The sequence below is a fragment of the Festucalex cinctus genome, chromosome 16 (assembly GCF_051991245.1).
Source record: "Festucalex cinctus isolate MCC-2025b chromosome 16, RoL_Fcin_1.0, whole genome shotgun sequence".
Lineage (NCBI taxonomy): Eukaryota > Metazoa > Chordata > Actinopteri > Syngnathiformes > Syngnathidae > Festucalex > Festucalex cinctus.
Genome location: NC_135426.1, coordinates 4,997,738 through 5,018,435, shown reverse-complemented (window position 1 = coordinate 5,018,435; position 20,698 = coordinate 4,997,738). Strand labels below are relative to the sequence as shown.

General features: G+C 38.6%; 2 protein-coding genes across 5 annotated transcripts in view; one reads left to right on the top strand and one right to left on the bottom strand.

The window, feature by feature from the left end:
• Positions 1-20,698, top strand: part of syn3 (synapsin III) — a 138,693-nt gene that overhangs the window by 50,297 nt on the left and 67,698 nt on the right. The window lies entirely within an intron of this gene.
• Positions 388-20,140, bottom strand: LOC144003549 (metalloproteinase inhibitor 3). Of its 2 annotated transcripts, XR_013279025.1 has the most exons (6): positions 19,828-20,140; positions 12,089-12,171; positions 10,977-11,088; positions 6,258-6,379; positions 4,391-4,659; positions 388-2,788 (listed from the first exon to the last, which is right to left on the bottom strand). XR_013279025.1 is itself a non-coding variant. In XM_077499938.1 (5 exons), the coding sequence occupies exons 1-5, from the start codon at positions 19,961-19,963 to the stop codon at positions 4,462-4,464; spliced, it is 651 nt and encodes a 216-aa protein (XP_077356064.1). In that variant the 5' UTR covers positions 19,964-20,140; the 3' UTR covers positions 388-4,461. The 2 variants fall into 2 exon arrangements, 1 of the variants encoding a protein (XP_077356064.1); XM_077499938.1 differs by having other exon boundaries at positions 388-4,659.

Genomic DNA, 20,698 nt, shown 5'->3' with positions numbered 1-20,698 from the left:
ACGAGACGAAAATGATGTGATTTTGTAAGATCTTGTCTCTGCTAATCTGTCACGTCTGTGACACTGTCATTTAACGATTCACGGTGAAAGGTTTAAAAAAAATTGTAAAATGTAGTTATAATTTAACATTAATCTAACGACTATAACGTTTCAACAATAATAATGCGACTGCTAACTAATGCTGGCTAACTTACTAGCTAATAGTTTTTATTGACTAAAACTAGACGAATTTTCTTGGACTAAAATAAAAACAAAAAGGCTCGATTTATAGTCGACTAAAAAATGAAGTAAATAAAAATGGTTTGAGGTTAACTAACTGTGATTAAATCTAACAAGCGTGACTGAAATTGGACTAAAACAAATTACAAAATGAACACCAACACAAACTCATATTCATTCAATCTTTATTATAAAAATATAAAAGAGCATACTTCAGGAAACTGTGTTTTACACATAGACTGTACACAGTTTCCTTGATTGGACTTTTTTTTTTTTTTTTTTCTCTCCACACAATGATCAAACTTGAGACAGTTTATTTCCACAAATGTGAAGTACAGAATGGGACACACAAAAAGCGCTCAGTTGGAGAAAAAAAACCCGATCGCCAATTTAGTCTGCGTTAAAATGAATAGTCATCATAAACGCCTCGAAAACCGATTGGGTGACTTTTGAGTCACTCCTGAAAACCTGACCTTTTCCTGGAAATATTAAAATAATTGATATCTCAGCTCCTGAGGCAGACAGAAATATCATTCCAAAAACATTTCAGAGTTTACATCTGTGGCTTTCACACAAACTTAAGTTTATTTTTATAAACCTTCAATATATATTTTTTTTAAATCAACAAAAAAATGTCGCATCTGTGGGTATATTTACCTTCAACACTGGAGCGCAGTTGTAATAATAACCTCAGTCAAAATTTTCAAACATATTTCTTAATAATATGCCACTGTCGAGTGCATTCACTGACTCAAAGTTAGGGGTATACACATCGTTGCGGGCATCATTACAATACACGTATCGATACGCAGGCGTCAGAATCGATATTGCTCATTCATTTTAAATAGGCAGTTAAAGCTCGTGTTGTTCCGATACCGGATACTGGTGTCAGCAGAGATCCTGATAGTGCATTAAAACAGTGATATCGGCATCGGTGAGTACTAACAAGTAACATTAGGGCTGCGCAATACATCGGGAAAAAAAATCGATATGGTGATATTGGTTCGTGCAATATGCATATCGCAAAGTCATGCAAATTTGTGCTTTTATCTGAATTTGATCAGTCAGCCGCTAACTAAAATGTTAGCGGGAGGTAATTACAATTAATTAACTAAGATTATATTGAATTTGGTTAGTTTGCTGTATGAAAAAATGTAATTCCTTTAGATACATGTTAAGTATCGCAATAATATTGATATCGCTATATTCACCAAACTTATCGCATATTGCATGATTTTCCAATATCGTGCAGCCCGAATGCCGATACCATTATTTCCGCTGCTAATATAGGACTTTGGATGCAGCATCTTGTCTTGCTCGTATCACGATCATGATACTGACGTGTGACATGTTCGCCGCATACTGAGCTAAGCTATCCTATTGGCCTTTGAATGCTCTGAGCCAATGGCAGCACAGCTTTTTCATTTTGAGCATCTGCTGATACGGCAAAGCTGGGTATATGTATCAGGAGCCAAAAAACTAGGGATAGACCGACAATAGGCCTGACCAATTATCGGTGCCGATATTGGGCATTTTGACAAATATCGGTATCGGCCTTTTTTTCAAAATCTGATGGCAGTTAAAACCATTTTAATTTCAGGAAACTGTTTATTTCAGTTTTCGGTTAACTTTAGAAGAGATGTTGCTGACCCTGGGAACTTTTTGTTTTTGTTTGAAATTAAAACAAATAAATGTGAAAGATTAATATTTTAGGTATTTTTACATTTGGGGGGGAAAAATATTTAAAACTATAGAGAGCTATATTAAAATAAATATATTACTAAATATATACTAAATAATAATAATAAATAATAATACTAAATATATTGTCTAAGATAAAAAGTCTGAAAAAATGTTTAATAAAAACGTTTTAAGACATTACAACAAAGTCAATATTGGCATTTGTATTTTAACAAATTTTGACACTAATATTTTTTGCCACCTTTTTTTTTTTTTTTTTTTTTACGAAAAATGAATATCAGCTCCAAATATCGGTTATCGGCCTCCTTGACCACTAATAATCAGCATCAGTATCAGCCCTGGAAAAAACATATCGGTCTATTGCTAAAAAACAAAAAAAACAAAAACGGTATCGGAACAACACTAGTTAAAGCAAGCTTGCTCACTTGGTGGTAAACCAGAAGAGCTGCTTACAAAAACTTTTTTTTGCCATCCAACATAATAAATATATCACTTTAGGTATACATATGACAGTTATAATAAAAATGCAAGTACATTAATGTAAAATATTGGAATGCATATGTGTCGTGATACGTGTCGTATTGTGATGTTGTTGGCAATACCCAGCCCTCTTCGAAGTTGTCCCGCACCGTCGTCAATTATTTCATAACTCCCGCAAACGTGTGTCAACCATTAAAATGCTGGAATCAAATTGTAGCCCTCTTGTGTATATTCTGATGCAATTTCATCATCGAAGAGACCAAGAATTGGTCAAAACGAAACCAAATGACGTTTCCACTGCTGTATTAGCGGCGATTGGGCTGTTTTTTCCAAACCTGAGCCGATTGTGCGTCCGTCAAATTGAATGGAATGACCGCAAGATACTGCTCTGGAAAAAAAAATAAAAAGAAACAAGAGATTTTAATGACAATATTGCATAACATTTCGATACTGTTTGTGTCCATTTGAAATCATTCCATATAAAAAAAAAAAAAGATTGAAAATGGACATCAAAAAAATATTTGAAACCTCTCTGTATCATTGATTGGTTTGTGAAGAGTACCAGACAAACAAATTATGATCACCATTGGAAAAAAATAAAATAAAAATAAAAGACTATATTCAAACTTGAAAATGCCGATCCTTCATTTAGGACAGTTGCTTGTTTTTGTTTTAATATAATATAATATAATATATACATATACATCCACAGCAAATCTACCGTCTGATCCAGATAAATAAATGTTTGACAGAAGTTTCAGTTTAGTTGATAATTCATTTTCTGTAGCTTTATGTACAATAAAAAATAAAAATTTCACCATCTGCGTAATATGTGTAGCTTTTGCGTGCGTCAGCTCTGTAACAGACATTTGTTTTGTTTTTTAGCATTGCTCTGATTTCATCAGTGCCCCCAAATATACATTTCTGCCCTCCAGTGAAGAATTTGAACACCATTTTGTGTCGGAATCAATAATGTTGTATCGAAATAATAGGCATCATTTAATTGATCTTACCTCACATTGGCATATTAACTCTTCAACTGCCAAAAACGTTTAATGACGTATGCTGAAATCCAAATGAATTCTGCCATAAACGTTAATTGACGTTTAGTAAGTTTTTTTGTTTTTTTTGTTTTTTGTTTTTCTCCTCAATGGGGAGTGCAACATCTAAGTGGAGCGTTGCCTGGTCAATGGGTTGTGGAATCCCAAAACACGCACTCACTATGGCCAGCAGATGGCAGCATTGTCTTTCTTTTCAATGGGCTGACGGTGTATCAAAATTACAATGAAACATGACGAATCTGATGAAATGGAACGTTTTCAACGATGACTTGAGTGATCAAAGTCACTTTAAATCTAGTTCACAGAGTGTCAAAGACGCTGTGACAAAAAAGCTTGTTTGCGCAATTTTTTTTTCTTTCTATTTTTGCTTATGTCACACAAACGACCTATTTTCAAATGGTGATTACTAAAGAGCAGAATAAGGTAGAAACATACTTTTTTTTTTTATGGTTATGTAGTCATAGCGTAGCGCATGATATGTTGTTTGCCTTGAAAGATGAGTGAAAATGCTCGAAATCAGCTGGCACTGTCGAGGTTGTTTTTGGATAACGTTTGGCAGTCAAAGAATTAACAGTACAGCTTGTGTCCGATAAAGTTATACGCTACTTTGTGTTTTTTGAAGGGACAATTTGTAAATTGCCTTTGTGCACCAATAAAAGGCAATCTCTTTGATTTTAAATGATGTTTTCTGATCTTACATTTAATGATAAAGACCCCTGTAGTAGTTGATAATGGCCATACATTCTTCTTCTTATTATTTTTTTTATAACCACCATTCAACCCCAGTGGATTGTTGTTCATTGTAGAGTTGGAATGGGTAGTCTGTACAACAGCAAAAAAAAAAAAAAAAAAAAGTGCTTCAAAACAGGCACTGTAATGGATTGGATGTTTTTTGTTTTTTTTCCATTTGTCCGCAACGCGAGACTTACTTAGGTTTGGAAGTCTTACAATACTATACAAGGGGCAAAATGGCGTCAAAGGGGGAGGCGATGGTCGTTGTTCAGGGGTCAGTCGTGTTGACGACCGTTTTGTCGCGGCCGTTCATGCCCCGGTACCAGCTGCAGTAGCCCTCCTTCTGCTGGATGCAGGCGTAGTGTCGGGACTGGTAGCCCGGATAGCCGAAGTGGGACAACATGTCCGTCCATAGGCACTCGCTCTTGGAGGTCACGAAACACGGCAGGTAGTGGCACGCCTTAATCTGCATGGACACAAACACTTTTGTGAGCGTGCTTATTATATTTATTGCAAATGCATAGCTGAATGTGGCTCTCCGTTCCCACATGCCAGGACATCACAAAATAGTTGGGAAAGGAATCTTCAACGGCGGTGACATAAAATGGGAAAGCCTGCAACTCAAATTTGATGCTAAAGTAGATAAAAAAAACAACAACAACAGATATAAATACATATATATATATATATATATATATATATATATATATATATATATATATATATTTATTAGGGGTGTTACAAAAATCGATTCGGCAATATATCGCGATACTACAGCACCCAATACTCGAATCGATTCAATAGGCAGCCGAATCGATTTTTTTACATCCATTTTTGATGAAAAAATATTCAACAAAACGTCTAAATTTCACACCTTAAGCATGGAAGAATGTTATATTAATGGAACATTAAGCATTAATATTTTATTTCAATGCTGTTCAAACATGAAAAATGTTACAACCTGTTTGTTAAATACAGTGGCTCACAGTTATAACACTGAAGTTTGAGATCAATAAATAATAAATTTTCATACAAATCTTACAGTGTACATGTACAAGTTTACTGAATGGTATTTTCTAAATTTGAGTAAAAAAAATCTCAACAATCGACTTGTAAATTCATATCGGAATTAATCGGTATCGAATCGAATCGTGACCTATGAATCGTGATACGGATCGAATCGTCAGGTACTAGGCAATTCACACCCCTAATATATATATATATATTATTATTTATTTATTTTTTTTTTTTTTTTTTTTTTTTTATTTTTTTTACGAGCAATAAATGAGTCTCACTGAACCCCGCAATGCTAAATGAGTTTTTACCGTTTGCTTAAGGCACTGGATGCTTTTTGCTTGACTCCCAGAGGATTCTGCTAAATGCTCTCACCTGCAGGTGTTGGCACAAAAAAGCCGACACGCTTGAAAACAAAACGCGCTAGTGTGACCTCTCGAGGAGGTAATGAACGGAAACGCCGTTTATTGACACAACCTCACATTCGCCAGCTGCTTATTTGGATCTGAATGAGGCAAATCAAGTCCAATTGAAACTTGCCAATTTGGGTGTTTTTAAAGGTTGTGGAAATTGTCCTCCACGGTTCAGAGATGCGTAACTTCCTGCTTTGAGTCGTTTTAATAAGGGGAAGAGAAACACTTTTCACAGTTCCCTACCAAGCGTTTAACAACTTTTTGGGATGTTTCAGTTTAAGTGAGTCTTCTTCCTTCAAGCTTATGAGAACAAATAGGTCTTTGTGAGGATCCATTAATACCAGCCGATGAGGTTAACTGATGTCCAGCACACTTTTTGTATCGATGGAAGTCGGTTGTTTGATGTCTTACGTATGCACGGTGCATTAAAACTGAACATCAGGCCGTTTCGGTCATTGAGTTGCACAGTAGCGTTTGACGATCAATGACTATTGAAGATATTTCTTTTCCTCCTCGAATCCGAAATAACTCCCTCGATCGAGTGACCTCGTCCTCCGCTTCTCTTCCCTTCTTGCGAGACTGCGTTCTTTAAGCCCCGACGTCCTTGCGTTCGATCGGCGATCTGCTTTCCACTCACCCTGCAGTTGCAGCCCAGCTGGTAGCGGTGGTTGACGCCTTTCTTCTGAGCCAACGAGAGGCGTTCCCACCGCTCGTTGAAGTTGCACAGTCCTGTGTATACCTTGCCGTCATACACCCGCCCTGGGAAAAACACAAAGTCGAGGATGTTAGTGGCTTCCTGTCTTTCAATATGCGGTCCTATTTGAATAAGAAGCAGTTTTAACGCAGTGTGTGGACGAGTCTCTGTGGGCATGTGCTGATTAGATGATGAAAGTGATGCTTGCTACTTTTCAAAAGCGCAATCCTGGCGCAAGTGTAAACGAGACGACAGTTGAGTCGACAGCAGCCCCACAGTCATGCCAAGTATGCAGTTTTGATTACTATCATCACCAAACTTGTATTTTTTTTCAGGCATGAGGAGACTGTGCCATTTTGTATATATTAGGGTTGTAACGATAACGACAATATCAGGATATCGCAATATTAAAACTGCCACAATACATCGTCATCATCATGTCACGATTAGGGATAGACCGATTATCGGCTGGGCCGATCTCTAGTCACTAGGGGTGTTAAAAAAAATTGATTCGGCAATATATCGCGATACTACAGCACGCAATTCTCGAATCGATTCAATAGGCAGACGAATCGATTTTTTAACATCCATTTTTGATGGAAAAATATTCAACAAAACGTCTAACTTTCACACCTTAAGCATGGAAGAATATTATATTAATGGAACATTAAGCCTTAATATTTTATTTCAATGCTGTTCTAACATGAAAAAGGTTACAACCTGTTTGTTAAATACTCACAGTTATAAAACTGAAGTTTGAGATCAATAAATAATAAATTTTCATGCAAATCTTTACAGTGTACATGTACAAGTTTACTGAATGGTATTTTCTAAATTTGAGTAAAAAAAAAAAAATCGCAACAATCGACTTGTAAATTCATATTGGGATTAATCGGTATCGAATCGAATCGTGACCTATGAATCGTGATACGGATCGAATCGTCAGGTACTCGGCAATTCACACCCCTACTAGTCACGATATTAAAAGCAGCACATCTGTTAAAAAAAAAAAAAGTCAGGTTGATTTCCATTTGTGCAGTTCTAGCACCCTGCAGTGGCTAGTTTTTTTTGTTTTTTTTTAATGCAGTTTAATTTTCACAAGGCATGTTTTGACCCTTCTATTTTTAAAATCCACATTAATGGTCAGATGAAGGGGAACATATGATTGTGAACATAGTCAATATGTGTAGGAACTCAATATTTGCTTGCATGAGTGCATCAATATATATTTATCGATTATATTTATTTATATATAATACTTAGAATATTTTTCACTGCCGTAATGTACGAAAACACAATATTGTTTTTTTTTTTTTAGCATGAGTATTACATTTTTATTGTTTTTACAATTTTGTCACCTTTTGTATCGCCAATTTCCCCACAATATCATAATAATTCATATCGTGATAATATTGTATCGTGATCATCATACCAAATAGAAAAGTGCACAATGGAGTCAAGTATGATCAAACTGATGTGATGTTATAACTTATTGTTACATCCCTAATATTTATGTAACGATATCCAAACATCACGATGCGATATTATCACGATATGAAGGTCACAATATGATAATAATCACAATATTGTGGGGCGGCTGGTGATACAAAAGGTCACATTGTTTAAAAAAAAAGAGCATATATTAAAAAACACACACAATATTGTGTTTTCGTATATTACAACAATGAAAAATATTCTAAAAATATTAGATATAACGTTAATATATAAATATTATATATAGAGGCACTCATGCAAGCACACATTGAGTTCCTACACATATTGACTATTTTCACAATCATATTGTGTTCCCCTTCATCTGACCATTAATATGGATTTTAAACATAGAAGGGCCAAAACATGCCTTGTGAAAATTAAACTGCACTCAAGAAATAGCCACCAGAGGGTGCTAGAACTGCACAAACGGAAATCAACCTGACTTTTTCATCAGATGCTTTTAATATCGTGACATGACGACAACGATATATTGTGGCAGTTTTAATATCGCAATATCACTATCATTACATCCCTAGTAAATATGCACCAGAATTCATTTGCGCGCGGTAAGACAATCTTGCACTATAAGCCCAATTAAAGCGTCGCCCCCTATTTCTGAAATAGCCAAAGGTCAGCGTGTGTCTATTTTTTACCTCCGTGGCCTGTTTGCGGCTTACTGACTCCTGAGACAGGTGCTCGACTACGGCAGCCCGCAAGCACTCAGGAACATCGGCACATGTCACCCGGACGTCCCCCTCCAGCATGTTTTCGCCACGCCGGAATTTGACAGCCCCCCGCGCTTGCTTACCGACTTCTGACACTGGTGTGGAGTGTGAAGCACGTTCCTGAAATAGTCAAGCCATCAAAGAAAGCTGAAGACGCCGCTCTCGCATGCCCGTTTGTGTGTTGAAATTGCCTCTGACTAAGTACAGAGAGAGAACTATGGTGATGTCACTTGCACCCAGGCCGGAAAAAAATAGCCTGGCAACCCCGAGTATGTTCACCAGCACCTGGGGATGTAGTTCCAGTATTTACAGGTCGGAGCGTCGCGTCGGTTCCATATGCCAAACACCGCGGGCTCCGAAGTTACAAACTGCACTTGTGTTGGAAAAGGGCAAGTCATAAAATGTCCTCGTTTGGAAGTCGGTTGCTTCCTGCTTGCTGGCTTGTAATTACACCTTGTTAGAGGGGGAAACACTTTCCTGCTGCTTCTGGCATGATGCGCTCGGGTCGTCATGTGGATGTTGCTCTCCTACTATAGAATCATTTTTTTATGCAAATTGGGATTTTTCCTGGCTTAAGTTGAGGCTGAGGCGGTATTATCCTGACTATTATGGGTGACTACCAATATCAGGTATTGTAACTCTTTGACCGCCAAAATGTTAAATAACGATTAGTAAAATCACGACGTATGCCGCCATAAACGTGAAATGACGTCAACTACATTTTTTTTTTCTTTATCGACGGGCAGTGCAATGTCTAAGTGCAGCGCTGCCTGGTCAATGGCTTGTGGAATCAAAAACAGCCACTAACTATGGCCAGCAGATGGCAGCATTGTATCCCTTTTCAATGGGATGCTGCTGTATGAAATTACAATGAAACATGACTGAATCGGATGAAATCTGATGAAATGGAACGTTTTCAAGGATGACGAGAAAATGTATCTTTTAAAAAAAATAAAAAAATTCTCTCCATCTTTTTAATTTTCGCTCAGTGTCACTCAAATGACCTATTTTAAAATGGTGATTACTAAAGAATGGAATAAGGTAGAAGCATACTTTTGTTTTCTAATGAAAAAATGGAATGTGATCTTTCATTTGGTACTCGCCATGTTTATGTAGTAAAAGCACACAATATTCTGTTTGCCTTGAAAGATGAGTGCTCGAAATCGGCTGGCACTGTGGCAGTTGTTTTTTGTTTTGTTTTGTTTTTTATGACGTGTGGCAGTAAAAGAGTATCGGTACTCACAGCCATTTTACGATCAGGCACAAGAAATGAGAAATTACATGAATACAAAGTTGCCATTAACTTCATGCAATTTTAAGGAAAAAAATAATATATTGGGATAGAGAGGTCTTCCTTTAAAATCATCTGTCATTTATCAGTCGGGGGAAAAAAAGTGGTCTCGAACATCCCTAATCCTCACCCTGCACCATGACGTGCATGTATTCTGGAAATGCAACAGACTCACTTCACATATAATAATAATTTCATGTTTCAACAATAAGAATAATAGATCCAGTAAGAATATGACTTTTATCATGTTAAAGCATTCATTCATTATCAGTCACTTAGTCTGGAGGCGGCCGCCTCTGAATTTCGTGCACAGGAAAAACCCTGCAAATGCACTCTGTGCATCACAGTTAGTCAACCTCATCTCATTTTTATTGAGTCCATTTTTAGTCGACTATAAATCTAACATTTTAGTCTCAATTTTAGTCCAAGAAAACATCATTTTATACGTCTAGTTTTAGTCAAACAAAAACTGTCTTGTAGTCTTGTTTTAGTCAGGACAACTATTTTACGCCTGTGTATTTTTTTTTTGTCAGCAGATTATGTTCTCATCTCATCAATGTTCTCATGTTTTTGATGAAAAACAACTTGACACACAATGACAGTGGCTACTAGCAAGTTAGCAAGCATTAGTTAGCAGTAACATTAACATTTTTGGAACGTTATAGCCGTTGGATTAATGTACTAAACTAAAATCGTCAGGTTTTATTAAGTGAAGTACATTTTCATTAGTGGACAAAGATGCATACTAATTTAGTCCTAATTATGGTTTATTAACAAGGGTTTTAGTCTAGTCTAGTCCAGTTTTAGTCCGGTGAAAAACGTGTTGATGAAATGACATTTGTTTAGATTTTGTTGACGAAATTAACACTATTTGGTTTAAAGGTATTTGACGGGCTTGACTGTACTGACTCGACTAACTGTAGAGACTTTCCACAAGCAAGTGTCGACTGCACATGCTGACACTTCCAAAAGTGTTCCCACAAAGTTTCCAGCATGTAACACGTCTGAAGAATTCCGCTTCTAAGCAGCTTAGTCTAAGCCCGCTTATTTAATTGTGCTGTTTCTCAACAATTGTATCCATGTAATGGAGCTCCAATTATCCAGCGTTTTGAAAAAGATTTGATGGATTTTTGTGTTGCAATATCGACTCACCCGTGATGAGGTACTGATACTTGTTGATGTCGAACTTGACGCCGCACAAGCTCTCCGAAGCATCCGTGTAAATATGCTGCACGTGCTGGATTTTGTCAAATCCTTTGTACATCTGTAAGACACGAGAAAGCAAACATTTCATACATACTGCAACTGCACCCTTTAACTTCGCCTCCACATAAATAATCCGCCGTGAAATTAAGCATGTCGGCTTTATCAGATGACATTCCTTACGGAATGCCTTGTGGGAGAAAAGGAGTATTAGTGCTGTGCCCGAACCAAATCATAGATAACACGATTATGCCCGTGTAATGTGCTTGGACTTTGATGCCGTCGTTGGCAAGCCATCCTGAGATTCGTTGCTTTAAGCCGCCGACGGACCTCCATTGAGCTCAGGTATGCAGAGTCAGTGTTTGTCCTGAGAAGTCTTGGCTTTTTTTTTTTTTTCCCTCTGGTTGCAATTTATTTGTCTGGGAACAACAGGAAATCCATGTTTAGAATCGCGGCTCCCACAACAAACTCTTACTTCAACCCACAAGTTTGCGGAGGGTTTTTTTTTGGATGGCATTTTTTTCTCATAGGATTTGTTTACATTTGGACAGAACTGCATGCTTAATCAGCCCACACGGAGAAAAAAAACAAAAAACTCCTGTTTACTGTGCAACTCAGCAGACGGGGAATCCAAATAACTAAACCGAGAGGTCAGCATGTCCCGCCAAAAAATTGCGATCCATTGTTGACGTTTGATGCATTTGTCGGTTGTTTGCAGTCATGTTGTGTTAGGACGGTTGGAATGTTTACATGAGGAGTTTGTTTGAGATGTAATTCCCGCAAAGCTCTATAATCCCACAGCCTGGCTCCTCGTGTAAGCAGTTGGGCTGATGTCAGCATCTCTGAGAAAATATGCAGCGTTATGTAAGAATATCGGAAGTGATGCGCTTTTCCATGACATCATCAAGCCGTCAAACGGCCCAAAATCGATCATTGCTTGTATGGTGGTTATATGGTGGTGTTGTTTATGGAAAAGACGTGTCAAAAAGGACCTTGTGCCACGATGCAACAAACAAATATAGAAATTTCAAGAAAAAACATTTTGACCAGAATAATCTCACCTTCATTTGCTTGACGGTGTAGCGCATCGTTCCAAAAGGGCCATCTCGCAGGAGCTTCTTGCCCACCACTTTAGCACGGATGACTGCAGAGCGAGAGAGGAACCGAGTCAACAACCTTTGAAGATGATCGGGTAACGCGTGTAAACTTTGAGCATCACACAAACATCGCGTCTTGGCTAGTAAAGAGGCATTAAAGGACAGATAAATACCATTTCGGGACCAGGTTGACACGACGGTTAATCCGTTTATCCGATTTTCTGCATTGCTGCTGTTTGCCAAGCAGGCCGAATGGGGGAGAAACACCCAAGGGACATTTTGAGGTTGATATCTATACATCAGGTCATAGTAACACGAGTCCTGCTTAAAACAGTCTGTATTCCTGGGATCAGGCACTTCAGAAGATGTCATCTATATTTTAGGGATGTAACGATAATGGCAAAATCGTGATATTGCGATATCAAAACTGCCGCAACATATCATGATAAAGCAGCACATCTGTTTAAAAAAAGTCAGGTTGATTTCCATTTGTGCAGTTCTAGCACCATAGTTTGTTTGTTCAGTTTAATTTTAATAAGGCATGTTTTGGCCCTTCTACAAGTATGTTTCAAATCCAGAATAATGGTCAGATGAAGGGGACATAATATGATTGTGAACATAGTCAATATGTGTAGGAACTCAATGTGTGCTTGCATGAGTGCCTCAATATATGTATTATATTTGTATATTTATATATAATATTTATCATTGATGTAATGTTTTTTTAGTATAAGCTCTTTTTTTTTTTTTACAATATTCTGACCTTTTGTATCGAGATAATTATCGTATCGTGACCTTCATATCGTGATGATATCGTATCATGGTGTTTAGATATCGTTACATCCCTACTATATATAGTAGGGGTGGGAACTTGCGTAGGCATATCGATAATCTATCGGGAGACAAAGTATCACGATTTATCGCAATATCGATATATCGTCACACTGCAAATATATAGGACCCTCATGTAAATGTTCTTTTCCGACAGTTTGCTTTTCCTGGTGTGGAAGAATGGGGGGCTTATTGTGGAAGGCCAGGAGCAATGATTTGAGACGATAAATTGAACCCAGGCAGATCTGCGGGTCCTGCATAACATAAGAGATCCTCTCTCTCAAGTTCACCTGCTGCCAACAGACACAACTAACGCTGACCCTATTTCTTATCTTCTCCCCGTAGAATTTCCTTCCAACATTCTTTAGGGATTCGCATTCCCCAGAAAAGGCAGGTGAAAAAGTCAGGAGCCTTTTCATTCTTTTTAACTTGCAGAAAGAAGGCATCCGGAATCCTGACTCCTTGGTCTTGGATTCATCAAAACAAAAATAGACTCCAGACAAATGGAAAATGGGGATAGAAATAAGAGCCTTCAAGGAAGCAAAGGCAAGGTAGTGATGATTCTGATGTCAGATGAGGATGAATGCGGAGTCGAATAAAAAAAAAAATGCAGCCATAACAGCCGAACCACCTGTTAGTAGTTAACCGAACATTTCCGATCATAAAATTGATATTTAGTTACCGTGAAAGACTCAAGAGACTTTTTTTTGTTTTGTTTTTTTTGGTGACACGAATTGCACATTTTAGTTTAAGTGTGGAAATGAATCCAGAAAGCTTCGGTTAGTAGAATGCTAAAAATATAGAAGTATGCTAAAAACAGTCCTAACTAGCCACCTTTCAATCCTGCAAAACATTTCAACAAGAAGTTGTTAATTACTTGCTGAACCCGTGCAAGCTGTGGCCATGTGCTATTTAAATGCTCAGTTTTAGTTAGTTTCAATATTAGTTTTTTAAATGTATATTACTTGTAGGGATGTAACAATATCCAAACATCATGATACAATATCACGATATGAACATCACAATACAATAATTATCATGATATTGTGGGAAGGACGGTGATACAAAAAGGTCACAATATTGTAAAAAAATCAAATAAAAATATCTCATGCTAAAAAAAAAGACAATATTGTGCTTTTCTACATTACAGCAATGCTTATGAACAACCTACAATCTCTTATAAGACTTAAATATTGAGTCACTTACTTGCTAATCCAGCACAATTGAGTTCCTCCACATGTTGACTCGGTTCACAAGCATATTACGCTCCCATTCAACTGACCATTAGCGTGGATTTTAAACATATAAGGGCCAAAACAGTGCTTGTAAAAATTAACCTGTACTAAATCAGCCTGACTGTTTTTTTTAAATATTGTGACATGACGCCGACGATGTATTGTGGCAGTTTTAATATCGCAATATCCCGATATTGCCGTTATCGTTACATCCCTAATTGCTTGTGCGCAATATTAAAAAAAAAACAGCATGGGAGCAACGTCATCTGAAGGTGCTTTTCGATTGGCTGCTGCCAGATGACGTCGCTTCTGTGTGACACACTTTCAAACAAACGTCCTTATTCCGGCGGAATATCAAAATGAGTATACTGTACTTAAAATCACATTTAAAATCATCTCCAAATGCTCATGCATTAATTACCAAAGACTAAAACAAACGAGGTTTGCTATAATTCTAGTTATAGTTAGTTTTGTAAACATAAAATGTAGTTTCAGTTAGTTTTCGTTTTAGTTTTATCGTTAGTTTTAGTTCACTAAAATAACCTTGGTTGTGACGCTGCAGCTGTGACACATGTTTATCCTATGCAAAGGATGTGACATCCATTTTCATCAGTGGGAGGCTTTTTTTTCTTTTTCTTTTTTTTCTTCGTGATGAGAGAGGTAACCGGGGTCTGTCAAGCAAATTCGTCTCTCTGGCTTCCTCTTGCCGAAAGCGGATGATTACACAAGCACAAATGCAAATGCTTCATCTCAAGGTGAGCCTGTAATTGAGTTCAACATTCATATTTCGGCCTACGTACCACGCGGCAAACAAACGCGGTTACTCATTGGCGTCTGTGGCGAACTATAACGTGTGACAGTGAGTGAGAAAATAAAAGGAGGCGGAAAGCGGGCGCCGGTGATCTTTTTTTTTTTTTTTTTTTTTTTTTTAGTATGCAGAAAAGCGGGCCAAGTATGGGGAGGCGAGTGGGCGGAAGAGGAATTCTCAGGACGACACACTACCACGCTCCAAAATAAACACTGGAAATGAATCCCTGCTGTTGAGCTTTGTGTCAAATGGAGGAGAAAAACTGCAACCGGAATGTTGCAGGTCAAAGGAAAGTCCGGGCTTCATGATACTTTTGAGATGAGATGGACGTGTGCAAACATTGTATACTTGACTAATAGCTTAGTTTGGACTCTTGTTTTAATACTCGTGGTTGAATTGTGTCCCATCTGGGCCACTGCGAACGTTGAGGTCACACTTGCTCTTTGCTAATCGACTGCATTACGTCCGCGGTAATGCGAAGGCATTTGGTTGGAGACAAGTTTTTGTATTTGAATTCCTGCTCGTTGAGTCACCGTTGGTACGCTCAACATTGGCGGTTTGAAATCGTGAGACTCCCGAGTGGCCTTGTGATCATCATAAAACGGGCGGTGACGCGCATGACATTTGATACGCTTGGCCAAGGGTACGAAACATCTCAGCCGTGCGTGGAATCTCCAGCCTTTGACATGGCATTGTATTTGAAGTCACTTGAGGGGAAACCGGCCACGCTTGCAGAACTCTCGTCCACATCGCTGGAGTCACTGCAAAAGGCTTGTTGTCTAGGAAACAGACGTTGGTGTGAAAAGTATGTTGAAAAGACCGATTTGACATGTCGTTGAGTTTGGCCTACATTTTTCGAAAATGAAATCAATTTTTCGTTAATGTTCCCTTGCTGTAACACGGTTCACTTTTCGCGGTCTCACTGTATCGCATGTTTATTTTAGTATTTTATAACATTTCTGAAGGTTTGAACATTGAGAATGTTTAAACGAGAGAGAAATGTGAGAAACTGTAAATGCCTCAATGAGAAAAGTGTATAAACAGTGTGGTGGTGGGGTTTTAGAGCCTTAAAACATTTATACTACGGTGCATGTAAAACGTAAAGCTAACTACTTGGCAGATTTCATTTATTGCGAGTATTTTTTGGAACCTAACCCCAGCGGAAAAACGAGGGAACACTTGTATTGGAATCAGGGCTCAATTTCTGGAGTAGCAGGAGAGCCACTTAAGCCCCAAGTTATGCAATGTTTAACTTATTTGCTCCCAAAAACGTATAAATATGTTCTATTTTAAACGTTTTAAATGTCCCAAATGTATTTATTTATACGTGCACATATATGTATTTATATGTTTTTACGTTTTTTTTCATGCTAGAGCATACAGGAAGCTTTGATGCAGCCTCTCAACTGCAAATAACGGTTGAAGAAATAGTAGTTATTACACAAACAGCCAGCAGGTGGCAGCAGAGTATAAGAGATCAAACAGGGCCATGTTGCAACAAGCTCTTAGTCAGTGTTTTCACCAGGAATGTCAATATTGATAAAACTGAGCTATATTCCAATGCTAATTGCTGAAAAATGGAAATGGATAGAAATATACGTTTTCTTCCAGATAAAATAAGAGACTTTAATATTTCTTTTGGTAGGTTCCATGTTTTTTTTATAGCAATAGAACACAATATTCTGTTGGCCTTGCAAAATCAGTCCAAATCCAGTCAAACAGCCCTATTGCTTCTGTGAAAATGACTGCTGGAAGTGAATGAGTTATGAGCCAGCAAAACCACTATGCACAGAAAAAAAAAACAGGGCAGGAGCCGTTCCTCTCAGTGCCTGACGGTCAATCCCGGGCCAAACATAAACACGTATCACACTAATCCCCTGCTACTGACCTGCTTCAAGGCACACATATACTTTTGCTCCCGTTCCCCCCAAGGGCTTGAGAACAAAACATGGTTATGGAGCAAAATTAATTCTCAGGGTCAAAGCCTCTAATCTTGCTTTCAAGGGGGGCTTTGCAACAACAATGGCTGCTCGTTTCCCCTTGCAAATGGCTTTGCTTTGCTTTGACCCGGCAATTTGATGGCTGCCAACTAGGTCTGTCAAAACCACACATCAGGTACGTGGTTGGAAAATGGACAACCCTGTGCTTATTTTGTCACATTTGGTGAACGGTTCCAAGCCAGACGACACAACAACAAGCAATGTTTCACACATGCTTGATTTGCTTGAGACTAGAAGATGCACGCTTGCAGATGACTGGCATGAAACAAACTGCGACGACGCCATTTCCAACCTTAATTAAATTAGATTCAGGGAATCAAGTGGCTGCAGGTGATGATGGGTCAAGGCCAGGAAAACGAGAGTGAAACTCTTTGAAGTGGCGTATGTCACTTTTGATGTCGACGTTCGGGATTACTGTAGAGGGTTTCTCCCTCGCCGTGTTTGCAGCGCTTACCTTTTTGCTTTTGCACCGACTCCTCTTTGAACAAGCTTTGTAAACTGTCTTCTACTTCCTGACCTGTCAGTAAATGTCAGGTTGGCTGAAACCAGAGGTTCTGAACTTTTTGGGGTGGGGTACTGAACCCCACTAACTTCCTATGCACCTTCAGAAAACCGTTTTTTCTTCTTCTTCTTTTAAATTCAAGACAGGTTTAGGGTTTACTGGGAGCGAAATGAAGAGGGAGTTGCAGATCATCACTCAAATCGACTCTATATTTATCTTTATCTTTACTTTCAAACAACTACTGCTGTTTTCTTAAGTTGGAAACAGCAGAGCCCCCGGAATTGAACCTTGTGGAATATGTGCAAATTCATCGTACCGTCACAAAAGCCACACATCGACGACTGAGCACAGCAAATTCCCTGCAGCACAGATAGGCCAAGTAATGTTGCATGATCACCTGCAGCCAATGATGGGCCCACAGGTGGCAGGTCATCGTTTGAGTCAATCGAACTCAAGTTAAAGGAACACAAGACTTGTGAAAAACTAACCAGCTATTCTGTGAAATGGATAATTTCAAGATTTCCCTGAAAAGATTGCCAAGAGAGAGAGATTTCGTAGTGTTTCGTAGTTGATGAATGTCCCCATTGAAGTCTGTTCCAGATTCTGACTCTGGCCAGTCTGAGCCGGTCGATTGACGACGCGAGGGATTTTTTAACTCTGTTGAAATGTCAAGTGAATTGTCTTCTGATAGTTGTGACTGTGCATCAGCTGATGCCAGGATAAGTGCCACACATCGGCATGCGTTTGCGAGAGCAGGCTGTGTGTGCGCTCACGGCACCACTCTCGTGCTTTTTTTTTTTTTCCCATTCCCGTGTGATCTCGCAATCTCTCAAATGCAGCTCACGAGGTGATGCGATTTTTGGCAGAGACGGACGATGAGGAAATTGTAAACACGGAGCTTGATGGAAGCAGCAGTTCCTTGCGGGTGCTCACATTTTTTGCATTTTGGTTGTTTTGACTGCCCCATTTCGAGTGGTCCCTAACGACAACGCAGCACGAAATGAAATCAGGTTAAACGCTGCTAATCCCTATGAATGGATGCACATTATGACACATAACAAATGACTTTTATCGGCCTCTAGTGGTGATCACTATTCAGTGCAACATCAACAGCACACTTTACACTGCACATTGTAATTTGAATGACACATTTTGACACAAAGGTCATCCAGCCTAAATGGGCAGAGCAGCCATGTTGAATTCTAAGCTTGAATCTTAAATTCATGTTCTGGTGGGGATTTCCTTCGCGATATTACAGCGCATAATTCTTGTATCGATTCACTATGCGGCCGAATCGATGTTTTAAACATCAATTTTTGATGGAAATATTCAACAAAAAATCCTTAATATTTTTATTTGAATGCTGTTCAAACGTGAAACAGATTGCAACCTGTTTGTTAAATACATGTGTTGAAGTTTCAGTTCAATACATTATCATGTTAGGGATACAGGTTAACAATAACGGCAATATCGTGATATTGCGAGATTAAAACTGCCACAATATACCGTCATGTCAAATAAAAAAATAAAAAATAAATAGGTTGATTTCCATTCGTGCAGTTCTAGCACCATCTGGTGGCTATTTTTTTTTTTTTTTTAGTGCAGGTTAATTTTCACAAGGCATGTTTTGGCCCTTTTTATGTTTAAAATCCATACTTATAAAAGAGCACGTAATAAGCTTGTGTACCAAGTCAATATGTGGAGGAACTCAATGTGTGCTGCATTAGCAAGTAAGCGACTTAATATTAAGAGATTGTAGTTTGTTTATAAGCATTGCTGTAATGTACAAAAGCACAATATTGTCATTTTTTTAGTATGAGCTCATTTATTTTTACAATATTGTGACCTTTTTTGTATCACTGACCTCCCCACAGTATCATAATTATCGTATCGTGACCTTCATATCGTGATATCGTATCGTGATGTTTGGATATCGTTACATCCCTAGTACATGTACAAGTTAACTAATATTTGCTAAATTTGAGTTGAATTACAGATTCGTATCGGGATTAATCGGTATCAAATCGAATTATGACCTATGAATCGTGATACGGATGGAATCGCCAGATACTAGGAAAATGGACCGTGCATGATGACCACTGTTATTAATTAAAAAAAAGATCACTAATGCTACAGAAGTCAACGAAAGCTTGGCACGCGTGTCGGAAACTCTCCTTAAGTCAACTTTGGAGCTGTTTTTAGTCTGTCTCGACTTCATACTCATCCCTAAAATAGTCTGTGTTGTATTACAAGTGGCGGATGCGTACGCGTTTTTAACAAGCTGTGTCTACAAGTCGTTTGAAAGGCGCCGCGTTGTTATTCCTCACCTATGTCGGAGTTGCAGTAGGCGTCTTGCGGGTGCGTGAGGGCGCACGAGCAGCCCTCGGTGAGCTGCTGGAGCTGCAGGCTGCTGACTAACAGCAGGCTGAGCAGGTGGCGGTGCAGCCGCTGCATTGCTCTCATCGACTTTCCCCCCCAACGCACGGTGGCTGTTGCTGGCGACTGGCCGGGTCTTCTTCTTCTACTTTCTGTTGTTGTCGTCCGCGTGGATCCGCTGGAGCTGCGCGCTTTATGTCCCGCTCTCGCTTTCGATCTCTCGCTCTCTGTCTCTGTTTGGAGCGTCTCTCCACGCTGATGACTGAGAGCAGCTCTGGCGTAACATATAAGCGCGCCGCGCACTTACGCGGTGGGTGACGCCCCCTCTCCAACTCTGCAGCCCGGGGAGGGGGGGCGGGGCGCCGAATCACAGGGCCGATGGCGCTCTGCAACCAGGGTTATTATGGTTTTGGAGGTTTTTGTTTTTTTTTAATTCGTTTTCAGTGTGCTTTTCTTAATAAGTTATGTAAGTAAGTTATAGTAAGTAAGTAATTAGTTTTAGTTATTTAATAAATGCTTTATTTTAGTTTAGTTTGTTAGTTTCAGTATTAGTTTTAGTTTTTTTTTTAAATGTGCATTACTTGTGCGCAATATTAAAAACCAAAAAAAAACAAACAAACAAAAAAACACCATGGGAGCGACATCATCTTTTGGTGATTTTCTTTTGGCTGCTGCTAGATGACGTCACTTCTGTGTGACACGCTTTCAATCATCCTTATTCCAGTTAATATAAAAAATAAATCGACTTAAAATCGTCCCCAAAAGGCTCATGCATTAAATTAATTCCCAAAGACAAAAACGAAGGACATTTTTTGCTGTGAT